This window comes from Malurus melanocephalus, unplaced genomic scaffold (genome assembly GCF_030028575.1).
Source record: "Malurus melanocephalus ecotype Western Australia unplaced genomic scaffold, MMel_1.1 scaffold_489, whole genome shotgun sequence".
Taxonomy (NCBI): Eukaryota; Metazoa; Chordata; class Aves; order Passeriformes; family Maluridae; genus Malurus; species Malurus melanocephalus.
In genome coordinates this window covers 304,889-316,632 of record NW_026623721.1, presented here as the reverse complement: position 1 = coordinate 316,632, position 11,744 = coordinate 304,889, and the positions used below count along the sequence as shown (strand labels likewise).

The following is an 11,744-nucleotide window of genomic DNA, read 5'->3' as shown; positions in this document are numbered from 1 at the left end:
TAAATTTGCACTAAGTAATTTGTCAAGAAGACTGAGAGGAAATTCCTAAATGCACCTAGGAGCAAGCCTATTGTTTTGATCCTATGACCAGCAGGAATGACTTGAAGATAAAACGTGATGTAATATTGCAGCGGGAGAAATGAGTAAGAGGAAATAGGAGGGGCTGCATAGTCAGGAAAATGATCAGTTTATATCATGACTTGTTATAGCAGATGTAATACTGTGTTCTCTTCTTTGTTCCTCAGATGTTTTTCAGGAAAAGGTAAGCAAGCAGTTGTACAATGTGGGCAATAAAAGTTTTTTTGAGTGGTTTTTTTCAATTTTAGTGAACCCTTAGGCTGAACAGCAATAAAAAAAATACTTATTTTGAACTTCAGATATTGGGAAAGTATGAACAGGACTTCAGCCTGTTATGACTCTGATGTAAATCCTACAACAGGTAATTMATTTCTCTTCTGAGTGGGAACTAGTGGCTCCTGATTGCCCTTACTTCTAACTGGAAACTATTGTTAGTTTTGTGATAAAAAACCTGTAATCCAGCAGTATGCCAACTTGGAACTGAGTATATGTGAAACTAAAGAATAGACTTTGGGAGGGACTGCTTTGGTGGACACTTCATTGTTCAAAGCTGTAGTTACCACCAGAGAAGTGAAAGGCGTTTGGAATCTCAGAATTTTAAGGCATTGGTTTTTCTTWAAGGTCACTGAAGACATTTGCAAGCTTCTTTTATGCATTCTGACATTTTTGGCTAATCCATGTTTTCTCCCTATTTTTATTTGTTTGTTGTTTTTTTTTTTTAACCATACTTTTTCTCTGGCTTTGTTTTGTACGTCAAGTGTTACAGAGTTTCCTTTATCTCCTCTTTTAAGAGAACTTCAGCAGAGAAATTGGCAATCTTTTTTTTCTTGGAAGTAAAAGACTTTTGAAAGAAAAAATGAGCAACCAAAGTTAAATGGAATTGATAATATGTTCTTATTCAGGAATATGTTCTTATTTAGGAATAGAATGAAAGAAGTCCCAAACCCAAATAACTATTTTACAGATTTCTTTTCTAGATATCTGTTCACAAAAGATACCAAGAAGTTGTTGTGGTGGACAGAAGAAATTGTGCTAACTAACTGTATTGCCTGTCTAGCAAAAACTTCATGAAGTGCCTGGTAAAAGTGACCTAAAAAAGCATTTCTGAACAAGCAGATTCATTAACATTTTGGAGAACAKATTTTAATAGAAGTTGAAAACTGGCATATTTACAGATATAAATGTTTGTCAATTATGAGATAAAGAATATAGCCCTGTAACTCAGGAATGGTTCCTTGAGTAAAGTCCTATCATGAAATGTGATTTATTGATTCTAAAGGGGTTGGTTGGTTGCTTGTTTGCTTTTTGTGTCTTGAGGGTTATCTTTGCTCTTTAGGGTAAGAATTGCAAGATACAACAAAGTGAATGTAGACTCAGCATAATTTGTCATTTACATTCTGGAGTAGCAAACCCAGACTTGAGTCACAAACATTAAACAGGTTGTTGCTGTTGCTTTTTATGTGAAGATCCCCCTTACTCTGCCTGAGGTGAAAAAGGTGGAGAAGGAGRACAGTGTTTGGGTGGCTGGGTTGGGTGAGTGTGTTTTGAGGGAGGGGGAGGATCTTATTACATTACCAGACCTGATGTTTGGTTCAAAATGGCCAGTATTTTGTCTTGGAAGTCTATACTGACCTCTGGACTTGTTGCTTTTTACTTAAAAACAAAACAMAAAAAGCCCMTCACRGTTACTGGATACAGTAGRGTAACCTGGCTGAGTRTATGTAGTRTATACRATATCTCAGCTGTGCAAGTAAAAGAGTTTGGAATCCTTGACAGAGTCTGGAATCTTTGACACCTCAAAATTACAGTCTCCTGGATCTTGCATGCTGCAATGAAGGGACCATGTAAAAAATGTCAGCAGCTGCTTCYGCATTTGTAGTGTTGACAATATGACCTTCAGGTTAAGAGATCTCTGCTGACGTGAGCTCTGCCAGTGTTTGTTTTGCTYTATTTGGAGCTTTTTTAGTTGCATACTTCCAAATGACCACAAAGCAAATGAGAGCATGAAACAACTGTCTTTTGCACTTGCAAGTGGCTCTAATACTTAAGCACTGATGCTTTCACTTTTTCATTGTGCTCTGGGGAGTAATACTTTGTGATAAAGCACATACGCAGCTTAAATGAGAAGGTAGGAAAGGAGCAAATGTTTTTCTTGGCAACACTGTCCTTGTATTAGTTGACATTTGTACCTGGAAGGGTGGGTTTCCAAATGGGGGAGTTTGCTGGGGAGATGTTGTAAACAGGAGAGCAGATTTAGTCTTTACCTGTGTCAGCTCAGTGCTGGTAAATGCAGCTGAACATAGTGATGCTGTCTTGGGTATTTTGTCCATGCTTTGCTTCTTCTAKACAGACTATGTTCAATTCAGTACAAAGCTGCAGTAATGTGAGTGGGCTATCCACTTCTGTGAACTCTTTTTTCTGGATACTTGTTCAGGATGGGCATATAAACAGGCACAAGATTAAGACRTAGTGATACAGGTAATTATTACATGGTGTGTGCTTCAGGGGCTTGTTACTCGTGGATTTAAGTTTAGCCAAGTCCCTTCCATTGGAGCCTATCATCTCTTTATATAAAATGATAATTGGTGTGAATCAAACTGTAATTCTGAATATTAAGGCTGTGTAAGGTAGGGGTCTGTCTCACTAACCAAGTTTAGCGGTAGTTTGGAAGGCCTCTAGTCTGCTTCATAATTGCACTGTGATCTGAATGTTATTTGTGAGCTTTGTGATTAGTTTATTGTGTTAGAACAGCTCCCCCATCCACGCCCAATCCTGCGCAGATTGTGTGCAGCATTACTGTCAGAGTCGTATTTCCAGAGAGATGGGAATCAGGCCAAGCAGGAATTATTACAGGTTGTGGCAACTGTGGCTATCAATGACTGCACTTTGCAGTTATACAGTGTTTGCATTGTGTCTGTCTTTGTCCCATGACAGACTTATWTGTCTTACACCTCAGCCTGTAGCTTCCTGAATAGAAAAATAGAGGTTCTGTCAGGACAGCTGCTTAATAAAGGCATATGTTGAAATACTCAGGAAAAGAAAATTGTTTTCTGGGAAAATTACAGATTGCTGAGAGGAAGGACATAGCATGCAGATGGGCTAGAAAGCATGCAGGTTGAGATTTCTGGCCTTTTCCTGATCAGTAGCCTGTTGTGAGTAGAGCAGGGTTGAGCACCTGGAAATTTTATGCAGCTATCATTATATTGGCTGAAATAGTGCAGATAGGCAGGGTCAGTCTCTTTGAAGTATGGAAGTACTAATCCAGTTATAAGRACTCCTTGTCCCTACTTGCTTTCTGTCACAAGGGACTTGTAGCTACAGCATGTAGCACCACAAATAAAGGGRAAAAAATTGGGTCTGTAGTAAGTGAGGAAACAAAATCTGGAGACACAAGTAGGTATGTGCCTGCTCCAAGCCAGCAGTTACAGGCTGGCTTACACAGGAGAACTTTGTTAGTACTGCAGATTGTGTCTAYGAGAGATTATGCTTATTTTGTGAACAGTGATCCTTTCTGCAAAGTTGAAGGACATCATGTGTCTTATATGTGGATACTGTATCTGTTACACAAGGAACAAGCAACAGTAGACTTCTTTAATGGGTCTGATGTCAAAATTTATTTTTAAAAAGCAGTGTAATTCATTACTGGTGCCAGCCCAGATATTTGCTATAGCCCCAGTCAACACTTGTGAAACAGCTGTTGCTGCCATTGCACAGTGARCACCCTGGTTAGAGTCTAAGGTAGGATTGAAGCAGGTTTTTCCTATTTGCAGTCAGAAATCTACAGCATGACCTCATAAACACAACCTTCTGTTGGTACTTGTGTTGTTTAGTTGTTTTAATTAAGAATTTATGATACAACTGACTTTGAGGCTGTATTGTTTCTTTCTATAGATACTCTTCTGCTGCAGGTTTTTGTTTCTCCTTTTATGCAACTCGGGCTGATGTTTAGATTTTGTTTGAAAAGGTGGGGCAATTTGTCTAGTTCCTTGAAGTATACTTTTTTTCATAGTTAAGTCAGAAATAAGAGCRTCTGTGTAGTTAAACAGCTCAATTATGGTCTTGATTTAAAAAATGCTTCCTAAAAATATATCTTGATCTTATAGCTCAGAGAGAAGTTACAGATCACAGAGAGGGTAGGAGAAGGAATAAGTCATATTACTGATGCATGACTGTAAGTAGGTTTGTCATAGCCAAATTGATGACTGTAACTGGGCTGGTCTAGTGTGCTTTCCTTTCTCAGATTTTGGTGCTTTTATATAAAACTAATAAGTAACTTGCTCTGTATTTTTCCTTTCCCTTAGTTGTTCAGTGATGTGGTACAAATTAAGAACGATTATCTGCTGAATGTCTCTTCTTTTAAGAGGGCCAATATTGTTGGATAGTGTGGGAATTTACAAAGTGTTGCCTTTCTGTGCTTTTGAGATTTTTCTCCACTGTCTCGCTCATGAGAAACAAGAAAGAAAACATTTTCTAAMGAGGATATTAGTGTCACATTGGCATTTTAGAGTAGTCAGATTAAAAGGGTTGTTCTTGGAATTTGGAGTTCAATATTCAGTCTGCTGTTACTGTGGATACAGCAATTTGCTAAAGTAGCCACCTCTTCATGCTTTGCCAGTGACTAAACGTTACTTTTATGAGTCCACCTGCACACCTTATGTTAAACTGAACCCATGCCTCTTGGCTGCTGGATCCTACYTACTTTTTTTTTAATAGAAGGAAGAGTAAAGGGACCAGAGTGTGGACTGAAGGGAAAGAAGGTCTCAGACACCTCACCCCCACCCAAATAATTGCTTTTTTGTTCCCACCTTCACAGAGTTACATCCTTTGGGCRTAGAAAATCATAGACATTTCCCATTTCCTAGAACATGAGGGTGGTAAAAACCTGTTAGTGCTTAATGCTGAGCTTAAACATAGTTTCATATCCTGAGTTCTGTGCTCTTCTGCCTTCATTTTTTTCTCCTTTGGAATATATGATATCTATAAACCAGCACTTTTGAACTAATATGAAAACAAGCTGGTGGAAATATTCATTTGTAAGTAAACTAAATGGACAGGAATGAGTCCATGAGTTTAGTGTGCTAAAAGAACCCAAACACCACCTCTGTAGTGCAATTACACGTTTTAGGTTCCTAATCCTGGATGCCTGAGTTTTGCAATTTTGTTAAGGAGCTTCACTTTATGGAATACTGCTAAACTGGAGTTTGATGTAAGGAGTGTGGGGAAATCCTATTGAAACAGTGACTGTTGAACTCATCAAAATGTAAGGATTTCAGGTTGCTTTCTGTGTTAAGTTCTTCAGTGAAATTCAAATTGAGTTAAGAATGAATGAMTGTGTCCAGACCTTGAGGGTTTCTGTGCATTGCCTGGATTGGGGACCAGAGTCAGGAGTGGCCACATGAGTCTGTGCTGAGATCATTAGGCTGAGGACACCAGCTGTGCTATTATTAGGGGTTTTAAAGTCTGTGGCAGATGTTCTTAGGCTCTCTTCCAGCCCCCACATATGGTGCAGTGGAGTACATGGAAAAAGAAATTCTGACAAATTGTTTTCCCATTCAACAAACAGATTTTTTAAACTTTTTYTTTYCCCATGTAACTGGACAAGATATTTGTTAACTTGAATGTATTAAAAACCAGTTGGAAGTATTTGAAACAAGAACAAAAAATGTGTTCATATGAAAGTAAATAAAAGTRCTCTCCTTGAAAAGGAGGACTTGAGGGGCTGGCAAGGACTCAAGTTTGGAAGTGCACGTGTTTTGCCATTCAAGTATTTGTCTTCTGTTTTCCTTACCACCACAACTTGACAGGGCCCTTTTTGTATTACTTGTTGTGTAATGCAAAGCTATATCTGCAAAGATTTTGAATGCTGGTGATGAGACACAAGAGAAGATGTAATATACACAGAGCAAAGAGATATTAATAATGAGATTAAAGTCTGTGAACAGAAGCACTGCTTATTATGTTATGGTGATATAGCACATGGCATGAAGGAAAGCATGTTTTTTTTCTTTCTTTTTGTTGTCATTASAGTATGTGTGTCTTGTTTTGAATGTGTAATTTGTTTTCTCTCTGGAAGTCACTTAACCAGTTTACATCCCTCAAMGTATAAATCACAAGCTGCTTAGTACTCTGTGATACGCTCTGTGTTGTACAAAATGCAAAAGGGAATCTGCCAGGAAGATGCAAGTCTGACTAAATGGCAGACCAAAAGTACATAAGAAGCTGAAGAATGCCAATTATTTATAATAGGTAACAAGTATGTCTCTATATCTCATGTATTACGGGTATTTTAGCCATGGAGGTATGTTGTTGCTAAGCAGAAAAACAAATATTTAAACAATTCCCTGTACATAATATTTTCCTTTCTGTCATCAAAGTGTGTGGTGTTTTTTTGAGTTAAACCAGCTGAGATGGTTCAAGAGTTGCCCTGTGTTGAGCACAAGGGGAAGAAAATGCAACACTTAAAAAGCWCATTATCAATTTTTATGTGTCCATCTCTCACCTTCTGAACTCTAATCAGGCAGCTCTCTCATTCAGAGCTGTTTAGTATGATTAAAGAGAAGAGGACCCAAATGAAGCAGTCTGACTCATGCAGTTCTCCTTGAGGCTCTCATGCCTTTTGCATGCATTTTCTCTCTGCATGTTTTTTTTTCTGGATGTTATGAGAACAGACCATACCTTTGATCAGAAGATCTCAGTACTTGTTGTCTGCATTGTTTTATCTGACACCAAGGAAACAGTGTTGGTGACCTAAAGTTTTTTGTTTATTGTTCTTCTGGGATTTTAGTCAAATTCTRTGACCCACTTGTAGGTGCATATTGCTGATAAGGGATACATCTCTAGATCTAGTCTGAATATGATTTCTGCTTTTGATTCCCCACCCCCAAACTRTTAATCTTTCTATCTTCTGGTAATGGTGTTATTTTAAACCATTGAAGAGCCASGTAGTTTTACAGATTGTGGAAACAATATGGTCTAAAAGAGCTAGGTGCACCCATTGTGCTGTGGGGAGCAATGAGATGTGACCCCAGAAATCTGTGGTGGTTGATGTGCATGAGTGCTATTTTACRGGAGAGTACTGCTCTGTGGTTGCACCCCAGGTAAGCAGGACTATGTGCTGAAACTTGTGTGTTGATAACTCAAGTYGATAGCAGTGAGTAATCAATTGCTATTTGAGTCAGGTTGTGACAGTTCATACAGTCACATAACTCCTATGAAAAGAACAATTTCTCCTGTGTTACTGAGATTACGGTGTGGGATCCAGAGAAAATTTAAGAGGMTTAGTCATGGCATGTTGCGTTAAGCCTGACTGCTTAATCAGAAGGATTTTTTCCTGAAGATTATTTTGTTTGCCAAACTGGCAAAATTGGGATCTTGATGAGCTCCAGAGGCTTGCTCTGAAGCCTGGAGCAAGCAAAATCCTATTGTGCTAACATAACTGGTTAGAACATGTTTTTCTCAGGTAAGAGATWAACTATCATATCTGCATGATGGGAGCAGACTGGGTTAAATGTACTTGTGGTGTGAAGCCATCATAGGTGGCAGTCCTTGATAGACTTGAATTGAGCATTTTTATAGCTTCTTACAATATCAACTACTTTCTAACTGAAAAATAATTGCTTGGATTAAAGTGCTTGGGTCTTGCACAGCCTTGCACTGAGGATATTAAGCCTTTGAGCACTGAGGGGTCAGCTCCCCCCTCCTCCCCCTGTTCTGAACCTTGGCAACCTGTTCAGTTCTCTGTGCACGAGGTAAGAGAGGAGAAGGAAGGTTTGAAATAAACATGTTTCAGAAGTGCATTTTCCCCTTCCAAGGATGAGCTTAGAGGAGGCAGTTATGCTTGTTAAATCTTAACTTCCAGGATGCCCTGCAACTCCAGTGAAGCCATCAGTGATGTTGGTTCACATATTTCCTTTGATAGAAAATGCTTCCGTGCAATGGGTTTGAGCTGAACAGGTAACTGTTACATTTTGATTTCCCTGTAACTCTAGAATGCCTTAGGCATATACGTTGTAATGTGGCTGTGTATCTTTGTGGTAGATAGAGCAAAACTCGTCCTCTCACTGAAGACATGTCTTAAGTCTCTTCTGTGAGAATGTACAGGAGCCTATGAGTTGGTTTCACTCCTTCTTCAGCCTTAATCAATRTATTGTAAATAGTGTGGGAATTGCCATATTAGGACTATTGTGTGTATTTGTTTTATGAAGGTTCATTTTGCTAATTGGCAGGTTGGTAAATTAATGCACGCTTCTTAGGTGTCTTGAAAATGRACTGTGAATTTGTTTGTTTACTTATTGATTTTTTAAATAGCCTTTCCTTCCCCGAGCTTTCCACTTCTTTTTTATTGCTGTCTTACAGTACTGAACATGTTACTGCTTCAAGTCAGCAGCAGGAAGAGAAATTTRTGTTCTAAAATGAGTGAAGCTCTGAAGAAGCAGATCTCCCACTCTCTCTCCCTTGTCCTAGTTTAAAATTAGATCTGCTGGCCCAACAGGAAGGGGCTTACATTTCTTACTCATTTTCCAACTGTCAAGTAGAGCATGTAGTCATGCTGAACAAAGCAGCAGCATTCCTGGATCCTTTTAATGATGTATTCAGAACTCCAGTGTCTCCTGATTTAATGAGTACAGTGAATGTATTCACAACTAACAAGAGCGTGCTCATTAAACAGCAGTAAGTTAACTGTCCTATTCTCTTGTAGCAATCCAGTTCATAATTAAATGGTGCCATATCTGARTACAACACTGGGCTGTCAAATGGAGAGGTTAGATGTTCTGTGGATATGTGTGGTTAGATGGGGTTGTTGGAGTATAAGTAATTTAGCTTAGTTTGTCTCACTGATAAGGATACATTTCTTGGTGGAGACTTTGTGTTTACAACCCTCAACCAACCAAAAAGTTTAAACTTAGCAGTCAAAAAGTTAATTTGTCTTTTAGCTGGTAACTTTTAGTTTTGTGTTCTCCACTGCACTACTACTGTTGTGTAGAGCCGAAGAACTGCAGCTATACTAACTGAATTCACTAGACTGTAACTGAGGGCAGAAGTGGACCTTTGGCTGACTTGATTGCTACATAAATTCAGTCTTAACAATCCTGATGGTTAAGTGTTGGGAAATGAGGAGATCAATTTAGTGTTTTGGATTGGCAGATTCAAGCTAAACAAAGGGTTAGGCTGCTTAGAGAAATACAGGAATTTGTTGGAACTGTCTTCAGTAATATTCAGATAAAAGTAGCAGCTGAGATCTCTTTTAAGTTTTCTTTCCCCTAAAGCACATTTATCTTAATTTTTTGTAGAATTGTGGGTGAAAATGTAAATACTGAGTTCTTATCTCTATTTTTAATCTATTTTTTTTTTTAATATTTTGGTTTTAATAGTTACAGCCAGTATTGAATAATAGATTTGTAGGCATAGGGAATATGCATGCTGTCTGCTTTTCTACTGGGAACCTCCTGACACTGTCTTGGGGCCTTTTAGCATAATTGGGATGACACCAAGGCAGTTCTGATCTCAAACCAGCTGACAATCTATTCAGTTTATGCTGTCTGCCTTTCTTTAAACTGATTTCAGAAAAAAGCCAGGCAGTCCTTCGTACCTGTTTGCCATCTGGAAAACAAGGCTCCCACATGAATAGAGGCAGATRTACTGAATGTTTGATGCAGCCTTCTGCAGCTGCTGCCTGTTAGCGCAGGCTGGCCATACCTGGCTCTGATCTCTGCTCCACAGCCAGTCCCTGCAGGTCCCTGGCATGGGYTCCTCTGTAAGTCTGTCAAATATATACTGAACCCTCTAATAATTTCTCTTTTCSCCAAGAGCCATTTCCATGTAAGCATCATTGCTTGTCTTTTGCTCTGCTTTTTTACACTAATACTGAATGGTAAGGTTCCTTTTCCTAAACATGAACTTCATGCTTTGTTCATGCTAGTATATATTGTAAAACCTAGGCATGAATCGTTTGATGTAATTCAATGGAAGAAAATTTGCACACTCCAGAGTAAGGAAAAAGCTGTTCTTTCCATCTTTAAATAAGAAGAATGACCCACTGTGGTTGATTTGAGCTGGAAACTACTTGTTTACGTGACACATCATGTGGAGACACAGTTGGAGCTACTTGTGTCTTGTATAGTGTAAGTGCGTGGGGTGAGCACACTGTGTGCAGAGAAAGAGGACAGAGGCAGGGAGGAGACTTCAGGGTGTCTTTGATTTCTTTTAATCCTCAGCAGAATGTTCCCTGATGGTTATCTGGAACAGGTGAATTTAGCTTTTTGTGTAACTTGTTGAAGGAGATCAGTTGTGTACTGCTGTAGGGATACCATACAAAACTGAGSCAGGGAAGGATATATTGCTTTCTACTTCTGCCTCCAGGGCTTTTTTCTGTCTATATTGTGCAGATGGGTAAAAGGCCTTTGTGTTGTTCTTCAGTTGTGTGTTTGGTGGGGGGTGGGAATGGTGATTGCTTTGGTTTTTGTTTTTCAGGGTGTAGGATTGCCTGGACAGAAAAGGAGTATTTGGGGAGCAACCTGCTTTTGTTTTAGTCTTATTTATGAGGTTGAGTTGCTTTTTTATGAGGTTTGACTTACTTTGATACTAGACCACAAATGTGCATTAGATGAGGAAGAAAGTAGAAACAGTTCCTGTGTTCCTCAAGCCTATTTTTGCAAAGTCTTAAATCTCTCACATTAATTCTGAACTTTGTTTGGCTTAAATGTTTTTATATAAATCCTGGATTTTGGATTACAGCTTTCTTATAGTAGCTATATCAGTTATTTAATATTTTTAATATTAAGACAGGTAGCTATATCAGTTATTTAATATTTTTAATATTAAGACAGTCCACTGCTCTGCCCACTTGTTCAGGTGTTGTGGTTTAGAATGCTGGCTGAAAGCCAGGCACCCACAACACCTGCTCACTTGCTCTCCCCCACCACTACTGGGCAGAGAAGACCGAAGAAAAAAAAACAAACCAAAAACAAAAGGGTTCATGCGTTGAGATAAGGAACAGGAAGGAAACGCTTGACGGACTAAACAGGCTCCGCTTAAGTTATGAAGTGAATTTATTACTAACAAGTCAGAGGAGGAGAATGAGAAATAAAATAAAAACCTCAAAGACATCAATCTCCTGACTTCCTCCCCCCTTCCCACCGACAGTACAAAGCAGGGGTGCTGAACGGGGTATGGGGTCGGTCAGTTCAGGGTGTGGGGTCGGTCAGTTCAGGGTGTGGGGTCGGTCAGTTCAGGGTGTGGGGTCGGTCAGTTCAGGGTGTGGGGTTGGTCAGTTCAGGGTGTGGGGTCGGTCAGTTCAGGGTGTGGGGTTGAGGGAGAGGAGTCCTTCCCTTGCGTTGCCGTGGGGTCCCTCCCACGGGAGACAGTTCTCGGTGAACCTCTCCGGCACGGTTCCACTCTCACGAGCAGCAGCCACACACTCACTGCATCGTGAGTCCCCCCACGGGCACACAGTCATCCCAAAACTGCTGCACCATGGGGTCCCTCATCCCCTGGGTGCAGGCCCAAGGCCAGGCTGTTCCATCTCGGGAGCAAGGCCTCTCTCTCCATGGCTCTCCTGCTGGACACAGCCCCTTCCCGTGTCCGCCCGCTCCGGCGTGGGGACCTCCCTCCTCCACGGGCTGCGGGTGGATCTCTGCACCCTCTGTGGACCCCATGGGCTGCAGGGG

The 11,744-nt window shown here is 40.0% G+C and overlaps 1 protein-coding gene across 6 annotated transcripts in view; it reads left to right on the top strand.

Annotated features, from left to right (window-relative positions):
* The window catches only part of TRAK1 (trafficking kinesin protein 1), a 128,646-nt gene that overhangs the window by 9,857 nt on the left and 107,045 nt on the right, over window positions 1-11,744 (top strand). For 5 of the 6 annotated variants that reach the window (XM_057381054.1, XM_057381053.1, XM_057381063.1 and 2 more), the window contains exon 1: window positions 211-262. The exons of the other annotated variant lie outside the window; for it this stretch is intronic. In XM_057381054.1, coding sequence (XP_057237037.1) covers window positions 246-262 — 17 coding nt within the window. In that variant the 5' untranslated portion in view covers window positions 211-245. Of the gene's footprint in view, window positions 1-210; window positions 263-11,744 lie in introns of those variants that run through there. 6 annotated transcript variants of the gene reach the window in all.